The sequence below is a fragment of the Moschus berezovskii genome, chromosome X (assembly GCF_049115385.1).
Source record: "Moschus berezovskii isolate FMDL1 chromosome X, NW_MosBer_1.0, whole genome shotgun sequence".
In the NCBI taxonomy this organism is placed as follows: Eukaryota; Metazoa; Chordata; class Mammalia; order Artiodactyla; family Moschidae; genus Moschus; species Moschus berezovskii.
Window position 1 is genome coordinate 61,946,279 of NC_142488.1, and position 18,108 is coordinate 61,964,386.

General features: G+C 39.8%; 1 protein-coding gene across 2 annotated transcripts in view; it reads left to right on the top strand.

The window, feature by feature from the left end:
- Positions 1-18,108, top strand: part of EDA (ectodysplasin A) — a 413,746-nt gene that overhangs the window by 383,322 nt on the left and 12,316 nt on the right. For both annotated transcript variants that reach the window (XM_055438357.2, XM_055438358.2), the window contains exon 3: positions 15,562-15,585. In XM_055438357.2, coding sequence (XP_055294332.1) covers positions 15,562-15,585 — 24 coding nt within the window. The remainder of the gene's footprint in view (positions 1-15,561; positions 15,586-18,108) is intronic.

Below are 18,108 nucleotides of genomic sequence, written 5' to 3' on the forward strand. Positions count from 1 at the left end.
CTGTTGTATGCCTTTTCTTTCTTGTCTTACCTTATTTTATTAGCTGGGAGCTCCAGTGTGATGTCAAATAGGAGTGGTCAGATGGAACATCCTTGCCTTATTCTCAGTCTTAGAGCGAAATCATCTCATTTATCAGCATAAGTATGATATTATATCTAGATTTTTGTAGATTTTTTTTATCAAATTGATCAAGTTTCTCTCTTCTCCTAATTTGACAAGACCTCTTATCATGAATGGATCTTGGATTTTATCAAATAATTTTTCTGCGTCTATTGATAATGATCATATGGTTTTTCTTCTTAAGCATGTCACTGTATGATGGGTTAAGTTAATTTTTGAATATTAAATCAGCCTTGTGTACCAGAAATAAATACCACTTAGTTGTGGTGTATAATTTTTGTAACATTGTTGAATTTGACTTGCTAATATTTTGTTGAAGATTTTTACAACTATTTTCTATGAGATGTTGGTCTGTAGTTTTCCTTTCTTTTAATATATTTGACTTTGGTATTAGGATAATTCTAGCTTCATGGACTGAGCTAAAAAGTGTTCCATCTGGTTCTATTTTCTGCAAGAGGTTGTAGAGAATTGTAATTTCTTCCCTAAATGGTAAAATTCACCAGTGAAACCATCTGGGCTTGGTACTTCCTGTTTTAAAAGGTTATTGATTGCTGATTCAATTTCTTTAATATATATAGGCCTATCCAGATTATATAGTCAATTTATTTAATATATAGATGAGTTATCATTTGTAAATTATATTTTCAGAATATATATTTCTCCTTATATGAGTCTTGATAGATTGTATCTTTCAAATAATTAGCCAGTTTCATCTAAGCTATCAAATTTGTGAGCAGTTTGTTCATAGTATTATTTTATTATCCTTTTCATGTACATTAGATCAGTAGTAATGGCCCTTCTTTCCTTTCTGATATTAGTAATTTGTTTTTTCTCTCCCTTTCTTGGTTAGCCTAGGTAAGGGTTTATCGATATTATTCATCTTTTCAAAGAACCAGCTTTTGGTTTCATTTATTTTTTTTCATTGCTTTCTTGTTTTCAATTTCTTTACTTTGATTTTAATTTTCTTCTCTTACTCTGAATTTAGTTTGCTCTTCTTTTTCTAGTTTCCTGAGGTGGAATCTTAGATTAAATATTTTCCAAAATTGTTTAGATCTTTTTTCCTATTGTAATTCATATGATTTTCCAGCTACTTTCTGTTACTGATCTCTAGTTTAATTTAATTGTAATATGAGAGTACAATTAGTATGATATCTATGCTTTTAAATTTGCTAAGGTATGTTTTATGACACATAATGTTTTTCTCAGTGAATGTTCCACATGAACTTGAGAAGACTGTATATCCTGCTATTGTTGGATGAAGTATTCTGTAAATGTCAGTTAGATACTAGTTGATTAATGGTGCTATTCAGCTCAGTATATCCTTACCAATTTTATCCTGCTGGATATTTCAGTTACTGATCAAGGGATGGTGAAGTCTCCAACTATAATAGTGGAGTCATCAGATTTTGCCATAAGATTAAAGGATCTTATGTCACGGAAAATTGATCCCTCTATCACTATATAATTCCTGACAATTTCCCTTCATTCCTGATAATTTCCCTTCCTCTGAAGTCAACTTTGTCTGAAATTAGCTTGCTTTTGATTAGTGTTAGCATGGTATATCTTTCACCATCCCTTTACTTTTAATCGGCCTTTGTCTTATATTTAAAGTGTATTTCTTACAGAAATAGTTGGTTATTGGTTTTTTATCTACTTTGACAGTTTCTGTCTGTTAACTGGTATATTTATTCCACTCAAAGTGATTATTGAAGGACTTCCCTGGTGGTCCAGTGAATAATGCTCCCAATGCAGTGGGCTTAGGTTCGATCCCTGTTCAGGGAACTAGATCTGACATGCTGCAGCTAAGAGTTTGCATGCTGCAACTAAAGATGCTGCATACTGCAATTAAAGATCCAGCATGGCACAGTGAAGATTGAAGACCTCAGGTACTGCAGCTAAGACCCAGTGCAGCCAAATAAATAAGTAAATAATAGGAGAGAACTGAAGAAACTTTTTAAAATCTTAATTGATTATTGATATAGCTAGTTAATATATAATATATTTGTAACTTTTTGTATTCATTGACCATTTCTTTGTTTCTTTTTCTGCTTTCTCTGGTTTTAATCAAACATTTTATATTGCTATGATTTCATTTTCCTTCCTCTTTCATATCAATTATACTTTTAAAAAAATTTAGTGGTTGCACTAGAGTTTGAAATATATATTTATGACTTATCCAAGCTTACTTTCAAATAATATTATACCACTTCACAGGTAGTACAAGTACCTTATAGCAAAGTATTCCCAATTCCTCCCCTGCATCCTTTATATTACGGCTGTTATTTGTTTCACTTATTCATAAGCTATAATCACTGAATACATCTTTGCTATTACTATTTTGAGTAAGTTATTATCTATTAAATCAATTAAGAATAAGTAAAATAAATAACAGATTTTATTTTACTTTTATTAAGTCCTTCTCTAATATTCTTTCTTTATGTATATCTAAGTTTCTGACCTATATAATTTTCCTTTTCTGAAGAACTTCTTTTAACATTTCTTATAAGACATGTCTCCTGGCAACAAATTCAATCAATTTTTGTTTGAGAAAGTCTTATTTCAGCTTCATTTTTGAAGAATAATTTTGCTGGATACAGAATTATACCTTTTTTTTCTTCTTTAAACACTTTAAATATTTCACTGCACTCTCTTGCTTGAATAGTTTCTGAAGAGAAGCTAATGTAATTTTTTTACCCTCTGCCTTCTTTAAAAATTGTCTCTTTGTCTTTTATTTTCTGCAGTTTGAAAATGATATGCCTAGTGGTCAGCATTTTGGTATTTGTCCGCTTGATATTCTCTGAGTTTCCTGGATCTAAGGTTTGGTGTCTGTCATTACTTTTAGAAAACTCTTATTTGATATTACTTCAAATATTTCCTCTATTCCCTCCTCTCTCTTCTGGTGTTCCCATTATGTGTATATACCCTATTTGTAATTGTACCACAGTCTTCGGATATGCTGTTCCATCTTTTTCATTCCTTTTTTATCTCTGCATTTCATGTATGAAGTTTCTATTGACATCTTCAAGTCACTAGCTCACTAATAGTGAGTTATTGTTGTTGTTTTGGATAGCCAACTTTATTTTTTAATTCAATTTATTTAAACTTAAAAAAATGTTCACCCATTTCTCCTACCCCTACCCCAACCTTCACCTCTGGCAGCCACCAATCTGTTCTCTATATCTATGAACTTGGTTGGTTGGTTTGTTTATCTATTTTTTAATTGCACATATAAGAGAGATCCTATGGTATTTGACCTTCTCTGTCTGACTTATTTCACTTAGAATAATGCCCTCAAGGTCATCTGTGTTGTTGTCCATTCTTTTTTATGGCCGAGTAATATTCCATTGGCTTCGCTGGTGGCTCAGTGGTAAAGAACCCGCCTGCCAATGTAGGAAACGTGGGTTCAATCCCTGGGTCAAGGAGATCCCCTGGAGGAGGGCATGGCAACCCACTCTAGTATTCTTGCCTGGAGAATCCCCTGGACAGAGGAGCCTGGTGGGCTACAATCCACAGTGTTGCAAAGAATCAGATATAACTGAAGCAAATTAACATACATGCACACAGCATGCTCCTTTGTATTTCTGTGATATCAGTTGTAATATCTCCTCTTTCATTTCTGAGTCTGGTTCTGATGCTTGGTTTATCACTCCAGACTATGTTTTTAACCTTTACTGTGCCTTGTAATTTTTGACTGAAAATGAGATATGATTTACTAGATAAAAGAAACTGAGTTAGGTAAGCCAGTTGTGTAAAGGTTTTATGTTCAACTAAGAGTTAATTTGGGCTTCCTAGGTGGCTTAATGGTAAAGAATCTGCTTGCCAAGCAGGAGACACAGTTTCGATCCCTGTGTCAGGAAGATACCCTGGAGATCTTTTAAAAGCATTTTAAATGGCAACCCACTGTAGTATTCTTGCCTGGGAAATCCCATAGACAGAGGGACCTGGTAGGCTACAGTCCCTGGAGTTGAAAAGAATCAGACACGATTTAGCAACTAAACAACAACAGCAATAAGAGTTAGTTTGTGTTTACTCTTTGTTGTAGCTGTGGTGTCAGAGGCTAAAATTGTCTCATTGTTCTCATATTAGTCTATTCATGTGGTCTTTGATTATCCATGGAAACTTCTTAACTAGGGTCTAAGACTTTCAATGTTTTTAGTCGTTACTGTTGTTCAGTCACTAAGTCACATCTGACTCTTTGCAACTCCATGGACTGCAGCATGCCATACTCCCCTGTCCTCCACTATTTCCTGGAGTTTTCTCAAACTCATGTCCATTGAATCTGTATGACTATCTAACCATCTCATCCTCTGCTGCCCCCTTCTCCTTTTGCCTTCAATCTTTCGCAGCATCAACATCTTTTCCAATGAGTCGACTCTTAGCATCAGGTGGTCAAAGGATTGGAACCTCAGCATCAGTGCTTCCAATGAATACTCAGGGTTGATTTCCTTTGGGATTAACTGGTTTGATATTCTTGCAGTCCACGGGACTCAAGAATCTTCTCCAGAACGACAATTCAAAAGCATCAATTCTTCTGTGCTCAGCCTTCTTTATGGTCCAACTCTCACATCCATACATGACTACTGGAAAACCATAGCTTTGGCTATATGGCCCTTTGTTGGTAAAATGATATTTCTGCTTTTTAATACACTATCTAGGTTTGTCATAGCTTTCCTTCCAAAGAGCAAGTGTCTTTTAATTTCAGGCTACAGTCACTGTCCACAATTATTATACAAGAGTGTTGTTAATGTGATGATAAAGTGTGAGTAGAGTGGAATCATTCATTAATCTTATGAATTAGTCTTAGGTCTCAATCTTTTAGTGTGCCTGAGTTGACTTTTCATTCTGTCAGCCCTCTGATGGATAAGGATAAGAGGCTTATGGAAGCTTCCTGATGGGAGAGACTAACTATGGGAAAACTGGGTCTTCTTCTGATGGGTGGGGCCATGCTCAGTTCAGTTCATTTGGCAGTTGTGTCCAACTCTTTGTGACCCCATGGACTGCAGCATGCCAGGAGTCCCTGTCCATCACCAACTCCCGGAGCTTGCTCAAACTCATGTCCATCAAGGTGGTGATGCCATTCAAACATATCATCTTCTGTCATCCCCTTATCCTCCTGCCTTCAATCTTTCCCAACACCAGAGTCTTTTCCAGTGAGTCAGTTCTCATCAGGTGACCAAAGTATTGAGGCTTCAGCTTCAGCATCAGTCCTTCCAATGAATATTCAGGTCTTATTTCCTTTAGGAGATACTGGTTTGATCTCCTTGCAGTCCAAGGGACCTTCAAGAGTCTTCTACAACACCACAGTTCAAAATCAGCACATCAATTCTTCAGTGCTCAGCTTTCTTTATGTTCAAACACCCATATCGATACATGACTACTGGAAAAACCATAGCTTTGACTAGATGGACCTTTGTTGGCAAAGTAATGTTTCTGCTTTTTAATATGCTCTCTAGGTTGGTCATAGCTTTTCTTCCAAGGAGCAAATGTCTTTTAATTTCATGCCTGCAGTCACCATCTGCGGTGATTTTAGAGCCCCCCAAAATAAAGTCTCTCACTGTTTCCATTGTTTCCCCATCTATTTGCCATGAAGTGATGGGACCAGATGCCATGATCTTCGTTTTTTGAATGTTGAGCTTTGAGCCAACTTTTTCACTCTCCTCTTTACTTTCATCTAGACGCTATTTAGTTCTTCTTTGCTTTCTGCCATAAAGGTGAAGGTGGTGTCATCTGCATACATGAGGTTATTGATATTTCTCCCAGCAATCTTTCCCAGCAATCTTGATTCCAGCTTGTGCTTCATCCAGCCTGGCATTTTGCATGAGGTACTCTGCATATAAGTTAAATAAGCAAGGTGACAATATACAGCCTTGACGTACTCCTTTCCCAATTTGGAACCAGTCCATTTTTCCATGTCCAGTTCTAACTGTTGCTTCTTGACCTGCATACAGATTCCTCAGGAGGCAGTAAGGTGGTCTGGTTTTCCCATCTCTTTAAGAATTTTCCATAGTTTGTTGTGATCCACACAGTTAAAGGGTTTGGCATAGTCAATAAAGCAGAAGCAGATGTTTTTCTGGAACTCTCTTGTTTTTTCTGTGATCCAACAGATGTTGGCAATTTGATCTCTGGTTTCTCTGCCTTTTCTAAATCCAGTTTGAATATCTGGAAGTTGTTCTGTTGAAGTCTGGCTTGGAGAAATTTAAGCATTACTTTGCTAGTGTGTGAGATGAATGCAACTGTGCAGTAGTTTGAACATTCTTTGGCATTGCCTTTCTTTTGGATTGGAATGAAAACTGACCTTTTCCAGTCCTGTTGGCGCTGCTGAGTTTTCCAAGTTTGCTGGCATATTGGGTGCACCACTTTAACAGCATCATTTTAGGGCCATGCTCAGTAAATCTTTAATCCAATTTTCTGCTGATGGGCGGGGCTGTGTTCCCTCCCTGTTGTTTGGATGAGGGCAAACTATGGTAGGGTTAATGACCTCCTTCAAAAGGATTTGTGCATGCACTGTTGTGTTCAGTGTCCCTGACCCTGCAGCAGGCCACTGTCAACTCATGCCTCCACTGGAGACTTCGTGGACATTCACAGGCAAGTCTGGCTCAGTCTCTTATGGTGACACTGTTTCTCCTGGCTCCTGGTGCACACAAGGCTTTGTTTGTACCCTCCAAGAGTCTGTTTCCCCAGTCCTTTGGAAGTTCTGTAATCAAATCCCACTGGCCTCCAAAGTCAAATTCCCTGGGGTTTCTCAGTCACTTTGCTGGATACCTAGATTGGGACTCTATTGTGGGTCCTAGAAGTTTCTTAACAGTGCAAGAATGTCTTTGGTATAATTGTTCTGCAGTTTGTCGGTCATCTGACCAGCAGCTCTATGGTGGGGCTAATGGTGACCTCCTCCAAGAGGGCTTATGCCACATACTACATGGCCAAGGTCTGCTGCAGCCAGAGACCCTGTCCCTGAAGCAGGCTACTGCTGACCCATGCCTCCGCAAGAGACACTCAAACCCTCAAAGGCAGGTCTGGTTCAGACTCAGTGGGGTCTCTGGTTCCTAGTGTGCACAAGGTTTTGTTTGAGCCCTCCGAGCATCCCTGGTGGATATGGGGTTTGATTCTAAATGCAATTTGGTTCCTCCTACCTTCTTGTTGGGGCTTTTTCTTTGCCCTTGGAAGTGTGGTATCTTTTCTTGGCAGGATCCAACATTCTCCTGTAGATGGTTGTTCAGCAGCAAGTTGCAACTTTGGAGTTCTTGCAGGAGAAGATGAGTGCATGCCCTTCTACTCTGCCATCTTGGTAAGTCCAAGCGAGGCTTCAACAGAGAACTTGTAGATGTTCAAGTTGGATTTCTAAAAGGCAGAGGAACCAGAGATCAAATTGCTAACATCTGTTGGATCATAGAAAAAGCAAGAGAATTGCAGAAAAAACATCTACTTCTACTTTATTGACTACACCAAAGCCTTTGATGGTCGATCACAACAACCTGTGGAAAATTCTTCAAGAGATGGAAATACCAGACCACCTGACCTGCCTCCTGAGGAATCTGTATGCAGGTCAAGAAGCAACAGTTAGAACTGGACAGGGAACAATGGACTAGTTCCAAATTGGGAAAGGAGTAAGTCAAGGGTGTATATTGTCACCCTGCTTATTTAACTTATATGCAGAGTACCTCATGCAAAATGCCAGGCTGGATGAAGCACAAGCTGGAATCAAGACTGCTGGGAGAAATATTAATAACCTCGGATATGCAGATGACTCCACCTTCACCTTTATGGCAGAAAGCAAAGAAGTAAATAGCATCTAGATGAAAGTGAAAGAGGAGAGTGAAAAAGTTGGCTTAAAACTCAACATTCAAAAAATGAAGATCATGGCATCTAGTCTCATCACATCATGGCAAATAGATGGGGAAATAATGGAAACAGTGAGAGACTTTATTTTGGGGGTCTCCAAAATCACTGCAGATGGTGACTGCAGGCATGAAATTAAAAGACACTTGCTCCTTGGAAGAAAAGCTATGACCAACCTAGAGAGCATATTAAAAAGCAGAAACATTACTTTGGTGACAAAAGTGCATCTAGTCAAAGCTATGGTCTTTTCAGTAGTCATGTATGGATGTGAGAGTTGGACCATAAAGAAAGCTGAGCACTGAAGAATTGATGCTTTTGAACTGTGGTGTTGTAGAAGACTCTTGAGGGTCCCTTGGACTGCAAGGAGATCAAACCAGTACATCCTAAAGGGAATCAATCCTGAATACTCATTGGAAGGACTGATGTTGAAGCTGAAGCTCCAATACTTTGGCCTCCTGATGCGAAGAACTGACTTGCTGGGAAAGACTGATGCGGGGAAAGATTGAAGGCAGGAGGAAAAGGGGATGACAGAGGATGAGATGGTTGTATGGCATTACTGACTCAATGAACATGAGTTTGAGAAAGCTCCGGGAGTTAGTGATGGACAGGGACGCCTGGCCTGCTGCATTCCATGGGGTCCCAAAGATTCAGACATAACTGAGCAACTGAACTGCACTGAAATGAGTTGGGTATTTCCTGTCCCCAACGTCAGTATGTCTCTGGTAAAACCTCAGTCAGTTAGACTCTGATAAAAGTTTTCCTTGAGGGCAGGCCTTGTTAAAGATAATAGAGGGGTCCAGATATATTTCAAAATGGCTGTTTTCCTCTCCCCTTGCTAGAAGCACAAGAGAATTTTTCTCCTGTCTTCATAGTGAGAACCTGATAGTGCTCTTGAAAGTAAATCACATGAAAGTGTGGGGAACCCCCTAAGACTGAACCTTCTGAGGACTTTTATCCCTTGATCTACATGGTCCACACTGAGAATCTAGCAATCTTTTGATTATAGTTTTAAAGTGTTCTTACTGATACTGACTTCAGGTACAGGCTTCTATTCCTAGTCAGCTATAAGTCTCTGTATCCACTGGTCTGTCTCTTCATCTTATAGAACAGCAGTTTGCCTTGTGACCTCACTTCTCTGATAGATCTAAGAAGAAGTGATTTTAAATTTGTTCAGCTTTTTTCTTATTGTGAGTATGGGAGTGTTGGCTTCCAAGAACTTTATGTGTGAAACAAGAAATTGGAAGTGTATATGTTTATTTTTTAATTTCAAAGCACACCTAGAAAAACATGAATCTTTCTGAAGTATCAACTGACCTGAAAATATGTAGAAGCTGTGTGACTTTGTGCAATTAATTTAATCCATCTCTTCATCTATAAAATAAGCATAATATCGCCTAATTTACTGGATTGTTATAAGACCTAAATGAGATATGCTAAGCATCTAGCACAGTGCATGGCTCATATATATTCAATAAATGTTAACTTTAATTATAATGTCATTTATCTTCATCAGAATCCTAGGCTTGAACAGAGACAAAGTGTACAAAGTATTCCCTAATTTAGAAGTTAAAGAATCAGAAGAAAATGGAACACTTGCCTTATGATCAGTTTGTGATTTAGTCAGAACCAGACTCAGGCTAAGACTGCTGCCAGCTTCCATGGCCCTGATGCGGTTACAAGACTCTGTTTTCTTAATATCAGAGCAAATAGCTTGCCCACATTAATCAAAACCTGTCAAATCTCAAATTTACTCCTATAAAAGCAATCTCAGCGACTGCACACCTGTCTGTCCCACTCTGATGTATTTGTGGATTTTGCCTGCAGAATCCATGATGGTTCCAAATAGAGGGTATTAGAATGATAGAGAAATGTAGCCTGTTACCATGGAAACAGACATGTGACACCAGTAGTGCTCTGAGTAGGCATGTAAAAGGTTCTCAAGCATATAAAGAAAATAACATATCTAAAAAGATATAGAACTGAGCAGAGGTTACTGCTTTTGCTCTAGGTCAAGGTATTCATATCTAACATGGAATAGTTCTAGCTCCCTGGTATTCTCTTTGTAGAAGATGGAAAACCACAATGACCTCAATCAAAAGAAATGAGAATGGTTGATATAGAACCAGAACTTGGGGGGAGGGGAGAGAGGCTCAAGCTGCTGCTGCTGCTAACTCACTTCAGTCATGTCCGACTCTATGCAACCCCATAGATGGCAGCCCACCAGGTTCCTCCATCCATGGGATTTTCCAGGCAAGAGTACTGGAGTGGGTTGCCATTGCCTTCTCCGGGGAGGCTCAAGAGGGAGGTGATATATGTATAATTAGGCTGATTTTCATTGTTGTACATCAGAAACCAATACAACATTGTGAAGCAATTTTCCTCCAATTAAATTTTTTTTTTTATTTTAAACAATGAACCAGGACTTATAGGACCATGTTGAAACTCATAAGAATTATTTACTGGCTATGGTGAGCTATATTAGAAAAAGAAGGAACTCCTTCCTATATTGTTGAAATGATGACTCACTAGCACCTATGGGAAATGTGATACAATCTAAGGATAATCTTGTCTATACTTTTTCATCCTCATTTTTTTCAAAGGATATGCCAAATGTTCACTGAGCAGATGGCAGCAAGTAGAAGATGGACCTTGAGCGCCTGTAGCTCTCAGCCCTCTTCACACCATAGCCATTTCGGAAAATAAAGATAAAAATTTTATCCCATCATTTCATGGCAAATAGATGGGGAAACAATGGAAACAGTGGCAGACTTTATTTTGGGGGGCTCCAAAATCACTGCAGATTGTGACTGCAGCCATGACATTAAAAGACGGTTACTCCTTGGAAGAAAAGTTATGACCTACCTAGACAGCATATTAAAAAGCAGAGACATTACTTTGTCAACAATGGTCCGTCTAGTCAAGGTTTTTCCAATAATCATGTATGGGTGTGAGAGTTGGGCTATAAAGAAAGCTGAGCGCTGAAGAATTGATGCTTTTAAATTGTGGTGTTGGAGAAGACTCTGGAGAGTCCCTTGGACTGCAAGGAGATCCAATCAGTCCATCCTCAAGGAAATCAGTCCTGAATATTCATTGTAAGGACTGATGCTGAAGCTGAAATTCCAATGCTTTGGCCACCTGATGCGAAGAACTGACTCATTTGAAAAGACCCTGATGTTGGGAAAGATTGAAGGTGGGAGGAGAAGGGGATGACAGAGGATGAGATGGCTGGATAGCATCACAGATTTAATGGGCATGAGTTTGAGTAAATTCCGGGAGTTGGTGATGGACAGGGAGGCCAGGCATGCTGCAGTCCGTGGAGGTCACAAAGAGTCAGACACGACTTAGCGACTGAACTGAACTTACCTCACACAATATACCAAATCTATACTAGATTAATTAAAGATTTAAATATAAAACAATGTTCATCGCAGCACTGTTTATAATAGCCAGGACATGGAAGCAACCTACTTGTCCATCTGCAGACGAATGGATAAGAAAGCTGTGGTACATTTACACAATGGAGTATTACTCAGCCATTAAAAAAATACATTTGAATCAGTTCTAATGAGGTGGATGAAACTGGAGCCTATTATACAGAGTGAAGTAAGCCAGAAAGAAAAACACCAATACAGTATACTAATGCATATATATGGAGTTTAGAAAGATGATAACGATGACCCTGTATACGAGACAGCAAAAGAGACACAGATGTATAGAACAGTCTTTTGGACTCTGTGGGAGAGGGCAAGGGTGGGATGATTTGGGAGAATGGCATTGAAACATGTATATTATCATATGTGAAACAAATCACCAGTACAAGTTCGATGCATGATACAGGATGCTTGGGGCTGGTGTACAGGGATGAATCAGAAGGGTGGGATGGGGAGGGAGGTGGGAGGAGGGTTCAAGATGGGGAACATATGTACACCCGGGGCAGATTCATGTCAATGTATGGCAAAACCAATACAATATTGTTAAGTAATTAGCCTCCAATTAAAATAAATAAATTTAAAAAAATAATACCTTTATAAAAAAAATGAAATCATGAAAGAACCAGAAAAAATGCAAAGAGTTACCTATGTAATGCTGATGTAACCAAATTTAAAATGACAATGTAGTTACTGACATAGAAGTAAGGTATTAAGCAACAAGATCCCATTTTGTGAAAATACCTATTTATATGCATAGAAAATTTCTAGATATGCATAAAGTGTTAATAGGGGTTGTTTGTGAGTAGTTTTTTAAAGTTATTTTTTCCTTTTTGCTCCTCTTTTCTATGTATGTATATATGCTTGCATTTACGTATATGTAATAAGTAGGTATTTCTGGTATAAAAATAATAGAAGTTAATGAAAAATTCTTAACTTCCCTTTCCCTCCTCTTCCTTGTATGGTCAAATTTCCACCAGGAATTTTTTTTTCCTCAAGTAACTTGGTAACTTGGACTGCAAGGAGATCCAATCAGTCCATTCTAAAGGAGATCAATCCTGGATGTTCATTGGAAGGACTGATGCTAAAGTTGAAACTCCAATACTTCGGCCACCTCAGGCGATGAGTTGACTCACTGGAAAAGACTCTGATGCTGGGAGGGATTGGGAGTGGGAGGAGACGGGGACGACAGAGAATGAGATGGCTGGATGGCATCACCGACTCGATGGACATGAGTTTGAGTGAACTCCGGGAGTTGGTGATGGACAGGGAGGCCTGGCGTGCTGTGATTCATGGGGTCGCAAAGAGTGAGACACAACTGAGCGACTGAACTGAACTGAACTGAACCAGTATAATTCCTTAAGTACTTTCCCATTCAACTGTAAGTTCTCTGAGAATAGACTTGTTTCATTATTTCCTGTTCTTCCTTCCTAGGCATGCTCAGTAAGGACTGGTTGCATGGTGATCATCTAATTTTCTCAAAGCCTGTTGCGCAGTCTGATGTAACAGTGAAGTTAAAGTCGCTCAGTCGTGTTGGACTCTTGGCGACCCCATGGACTATACAGTCCATGGAATTCTCCAGGCCAGAATACTGGAGTAGGTAGCCGTTCCCTTCTCCAGGGGATCTTCCCAACCCAGGGATTGAACCCAGGTCTTCCACATTGCAGGCAGATTCTTTCCTGACTGAGCCACAAGGGAAGCCCAACAACTGGAGTGGGTAGCCTATCCCTTCTCCAGTGGCTCTTCCCCACCCAGGAATCGTACTGGGGTCTCCTGCATTGCAGGCAGATTCTTTACCAACTGAGCTATCAGGGAAGCCCACAGTGTAACAGTAGTAACCTTTTAACCAGCTACAATGGCCAGAAGCTTGGCCAGGGCTAACACAATCTGTCTATGAGGGCAGTGTCTGCAATGGCTGTCTTATGACTGGTTTCCTAGGCTGAGGTAACCAACTGGTTAGCTGGTAGCTGGTTGATGGGATTAGGCCTTTCTATGTAAATCCTTCCCCAAATAGCTTTCTTGTTTAAGAAGGTGGCCCTTCTCAAACTGCCTCTTATTTAGTAATATCTGTCTAGCTGTGCTTCCTTGCCAGAACCTCTGTGTTCAATCTCAGTGCTGTTAAAAACAAACATAAAAGATAGGCAGTAAAGAAATTGGGAGGAGAGAAGAAATGAGGATAGAAGAATGGAGGATCATGACCTTAAATGCAGCAGGTTGCTAAACCCAACCATAAACATTCCCTGCACATAATAATACCTACAGTTGCACGTGAAATTATTTTGCCAGGAAAGTCTACACAAACATTGGTTTTCAAGGGATTGATGGCCACACTAGCAGCCCTCCAAGTTAGAGACTTTACTGACTTCTGATTGAGTCTGCTCAAGCCACTCCAGTACTCTTGCCTAGAAAATCCCATGGACGGAGGAGCCTGGTAGGCTGCAGTCCATGGGGTTACTACAAGTCAGACATGACTGAGTGACTTCACTTTCACTTTTCACTTTCACGTTGGAGAAGGAAATGGCAACCCACTCCAGTGTTCTTGCCTGGAGAATCCCAGGGATGGCGGAGCCTGGTGGGCTGCCGTCTATGGGGTCGCACAGGGTCGGACACGACTGAAGCAACTTAGCAGCAGCAGCAGACAGAATCTTTGATAGTGTGAGCTCTTACTAGTAAAGATCATTCAGGCTTGTTGCAAGAATAAAATGAGATGACAGATGGAAATATGTTTTATAGTCTATAAAACAGTATACAACAAATGCTTGATGTTCTTCTTGTGAGCTCCTGAGAGCACTGACAGGAGTTTAATGTGGTCCAGTGGAGTCTTCATGGGAGTTTGGAACAGATTTCAAATACCTGCATCTAAAGAAAATGAAATCCCCTTACAGAATGAAGTGAATTGTGTCCCCAGTAGGGAAAAACATGCCTGCACGTCTGGAGACAGCTAAACTGTGTATGTCTGAGGAGTGATTGTTACCTAACTATATGAGAAAAGCCTTGGGTTTTCTGAGTGCCCTCAATTGATTAGAATTGTTTTCTTCAGAAGTAATTCCCCAGAAAATGCTTGTGATTTCATTGTTGGTGAAACTGTTGACACTTCTTTTAAAGTGTCTGTTAACTTATGATAAATTACAGTAGGAGTTCATGTGGCTCCCATGTGAATGTATTATGGCTGCACTACTTGAATAACTAACAATTTAAATAACGGCAAGGAAGGGACTAAAAAGTAAGCTGCTACTGCTCTTCTCTTTCCATGAAAATGACCCTTTTTTCCTTCAAGCTTCAACAGGAGATTTCATATCAGTTCCTGACCTGAATGTGTGTCTCAGGACTTGCATAATTAATGGAATGCCTTTCTAAGGTTGTTGAATTCTGCATTTCTGGACATTTCATTTTTATGGAGAAGTACTGATAGTATATTAAAAAGCAGAGACATTACTTTGCCAACCAAGGTCCATCTAGTCAAGGCTATGGTTTTTCCCGTGGTCATGTATGGATGTGAGAGTTGGACTGTGAAGAAAGCTGATCGCCAAAGAATTGATGCTTTTGAACTGTGGTGTTGGAGAAGACTCTTGAGAGTCCCTTGGACTGCAAGGAGATCCAACCAGTCCATTCTAAAGGAGATCAATCCTGGGTGTTCATTGGAAGGACTGATGCTAAAGCTGAAACTGCAATACTTTGGCCACCTCATGCGACGAGTTGACTCACTGGAAAAGACTCTGATGCTAGGAAAGGTTGGGGGCGGGAGGAGAAGGGGACAACAGAGAATGAGATGGCTGGATGGCATCACCGACTCAATGGACATGAGTTTGAGTGAACTCCGGGAGTTGGTGATTGACAGGGAGGCCTGGCGTGCTGTGATTCATGGGGTCGCGGAGAGTCGGACATGACTGAGCGACTGAACTGAACTGAACTGAACTCATTCCCTCACTCCAAAGACTAAGCCTGAAAGATTTTTCTCCCTAGGAAAGAATCTTCCTTGTAACTTTATTGTTACAACAGTCTGAGACAGATTGGGGAGGTTTGATAGTTGTTAGATGCCTTGCCAATAACCTGACCCTCAGCTCGGGGCTCCCTCAAATTTGCAGTTTCTTAGTGGTTCCTCCTGTGAACATCTTGAAGAATACACACTGTCTGTTAATTTGCAGTGACTTAAATTTCCATTTTTTCTTTTTAATAGGTCCTGTTAAAAACAAGAAAAAGGGTAAGTCAATCTCTTGATTTCATAAAATTGCCATCGTGTCTTTTCTAAAATTAGAAGAAAAAAATCAAGGGAGAAGGATTTTTATACTCTTTCAGTGCTGTTTGTCCATTATGTTACTCAGTCACATGTGATCTTCTTGAGTACTATAGCTTCCAGGGAATAAGAAATATCTATCATTTTTCAGTGATAGATATTAAATTCTATTCTATTAGATATCTATTAAAGATAGAATTGCTTCTTAGCAACTTATGAAAGTTGTTTTTGCTTTTCTTTCTTGCTCCCTCTTCCATACAATTCATTTTACCTCTCTTTCCTTCATTCTTCTTTACTCTTTCCCCTGACCTCCTCTTTTCTCCCTTTTTCCCCCCCTCCTTTATCCAATCAATGACCAGGTATGAATGATGTCCTGAGAGATGTCAGTACCCTCTTTTTTTGGCCTAAAACCTACCCCTCACCTATTTCTCAAGTAGTCAGGGAAGGTATTTCTTGCTCTGGCATTTCAGTATATTCTTTATGATGGAAAAACTTGGCTATAGTAGCACCCTGACCTTTTAGTCTTTTCCAAGAAGCTTCTAGTTGAGTGGATCCATTGTACTATTGCTGGGTCTGTAAGTCTCCAGTGTATTTGCAATGGGAATGACCCACGAGTTTGTACAAGAGCTTGCCTGCTTGAAAAGAAGAACCCAACGACAGATAGGTTCCAAAAGACAGGACCAGGCAACATGGTTCACTCCTTAGGACTAAGAAGCCCAACCTTGAAACCAGTTTTAAGTACCTATTTGTTTTTGTGTTCTGACCTGGGAGGAAAATAGAGTGAAATTTATGGTTTTTCATTAAAATATTCTAAGTGAAATAATTCTGTCTGTTAACATTTCTGGAGCTTTATAGAATATATTATCAACCCCAGATTAGACCCAAAACATTGGCTTCAGCTGCCTCCTGTCACTTCTCTGAGCACTAGGGTACTCCAGTGGCTTGAGGTGCCATGGCGCACATGGGAAACTTGTGTCCCTATTGGATAGAGACTGAGGAATGGCCTGGCCCCTGAGGACCTGAGCTGAGCAAAATTTTGAAATAGCCAGAGAACTGGAGTCAGTGAAGAAACATTTCTCTGTGGAGCCTGGGCATTCACCGAGCTATTCTGTCTTTTAAGAAAGTAAATTTGACTTTCAAGTGTGTAGTTTTCTGTTCTTGTCAGATCCCTTTAGGACAGAAATTTTAACAAACCTAGAAAGCTCCCCTGGCCTGGACAATGACACCCTCTGCTCCTAACATGAGCCCAGGGTGACTGCTTTTTTTCTTAATAGGTAGCCTCAAGACTACTTTGTAATGATAGCTGCTAAGGGTTTTTTCCTACTCACTCATTCACTAGACAGTGAATAAGCATCAACTGAGATACAGAGATGAAGATAAATGGTTTCTGCCCTCCAAAATCTCCCAGTGTAGTTGGAATCATGGAAGAACACACAAATAACTGCATTATAATATTTAAAACTTCAATCATAGAAGCATGAGCAGGGTGCTGGGAGAGCACAGAAAAAGAACAAGTAGTTCTCCCTGGGGGGTGAGGTACCACATTTCAGAGAAAATATCTAACCTGGACTTTGAAGGATGAGGGGGGAAAAAAGAAGGGAAAGACCATTCTAGCAAAGAGAACTGGCAGGTCTTGGGTATGAAAGAACACATCATATCTGGGGGAACAACAAGTAGGCTAGTGATTTACCCAAATATAGGGCATGTGTGTGGTGAGGAACAGCACCCAGTTCAATGTCATCCAAGGGATGACCCCGAGAGAACACTCTTGGCAGTGGTAATAGAAGGCAATTTTCTAGGTGAGAAGCTCTGGAATTACAAACTCAGGAAATCCCAAAGCTTCTGGCAGTGACTTGAATCGCTGCCCAGCACTACTACCTGGTACGTGGGCCATTATTGGGAATAGAATGCACATGGGCCTTAAACATTTGCCTTGGCTAAAAGTGATTTAGAAGCCATTTAATACAGATTTCCTTGGATACAATAAGTAGCAACATGCCTGAAGAGGTAAATTGATTTGTTCATTTCATGCCCATCCTTTAATGGAATTTTCCCCCTCCCATAACTCTTTCTCCCCCGCTTAGTTCATTCTGTCAACAATTTTAGTGTCACTAAAAATACATGTGTATTCTTCCATCTAAGACTAGACAGGGTAACTTGATACATACAAAAGTCTCTAGGCTTTTGCATCATGAAGTGCTCTGTTAAAGTAAGGATATCCGGAGAAGGAATGCAATACTCTAAAGTCATCCTCTTAGTCCAGGGGTCATTTTGTGCATGCTTCTCTCTGGGCCAATTTTCTATAAGGTTGCAAAGATGAGAAGCACACTTGCCTAAACCTGGTTGCAGAGAAGCAAAGACCACCAGCTGCAGAACTAGATCCCAGCAGGAGCTATTTCCCAGCTTCCTTCTAGCATTTTCCTAAGTTAACATTCTCTGTTTACACTGCAACCAGTATTCTCTTTCACTGGAGGAGTTTCTGGCTCTGAT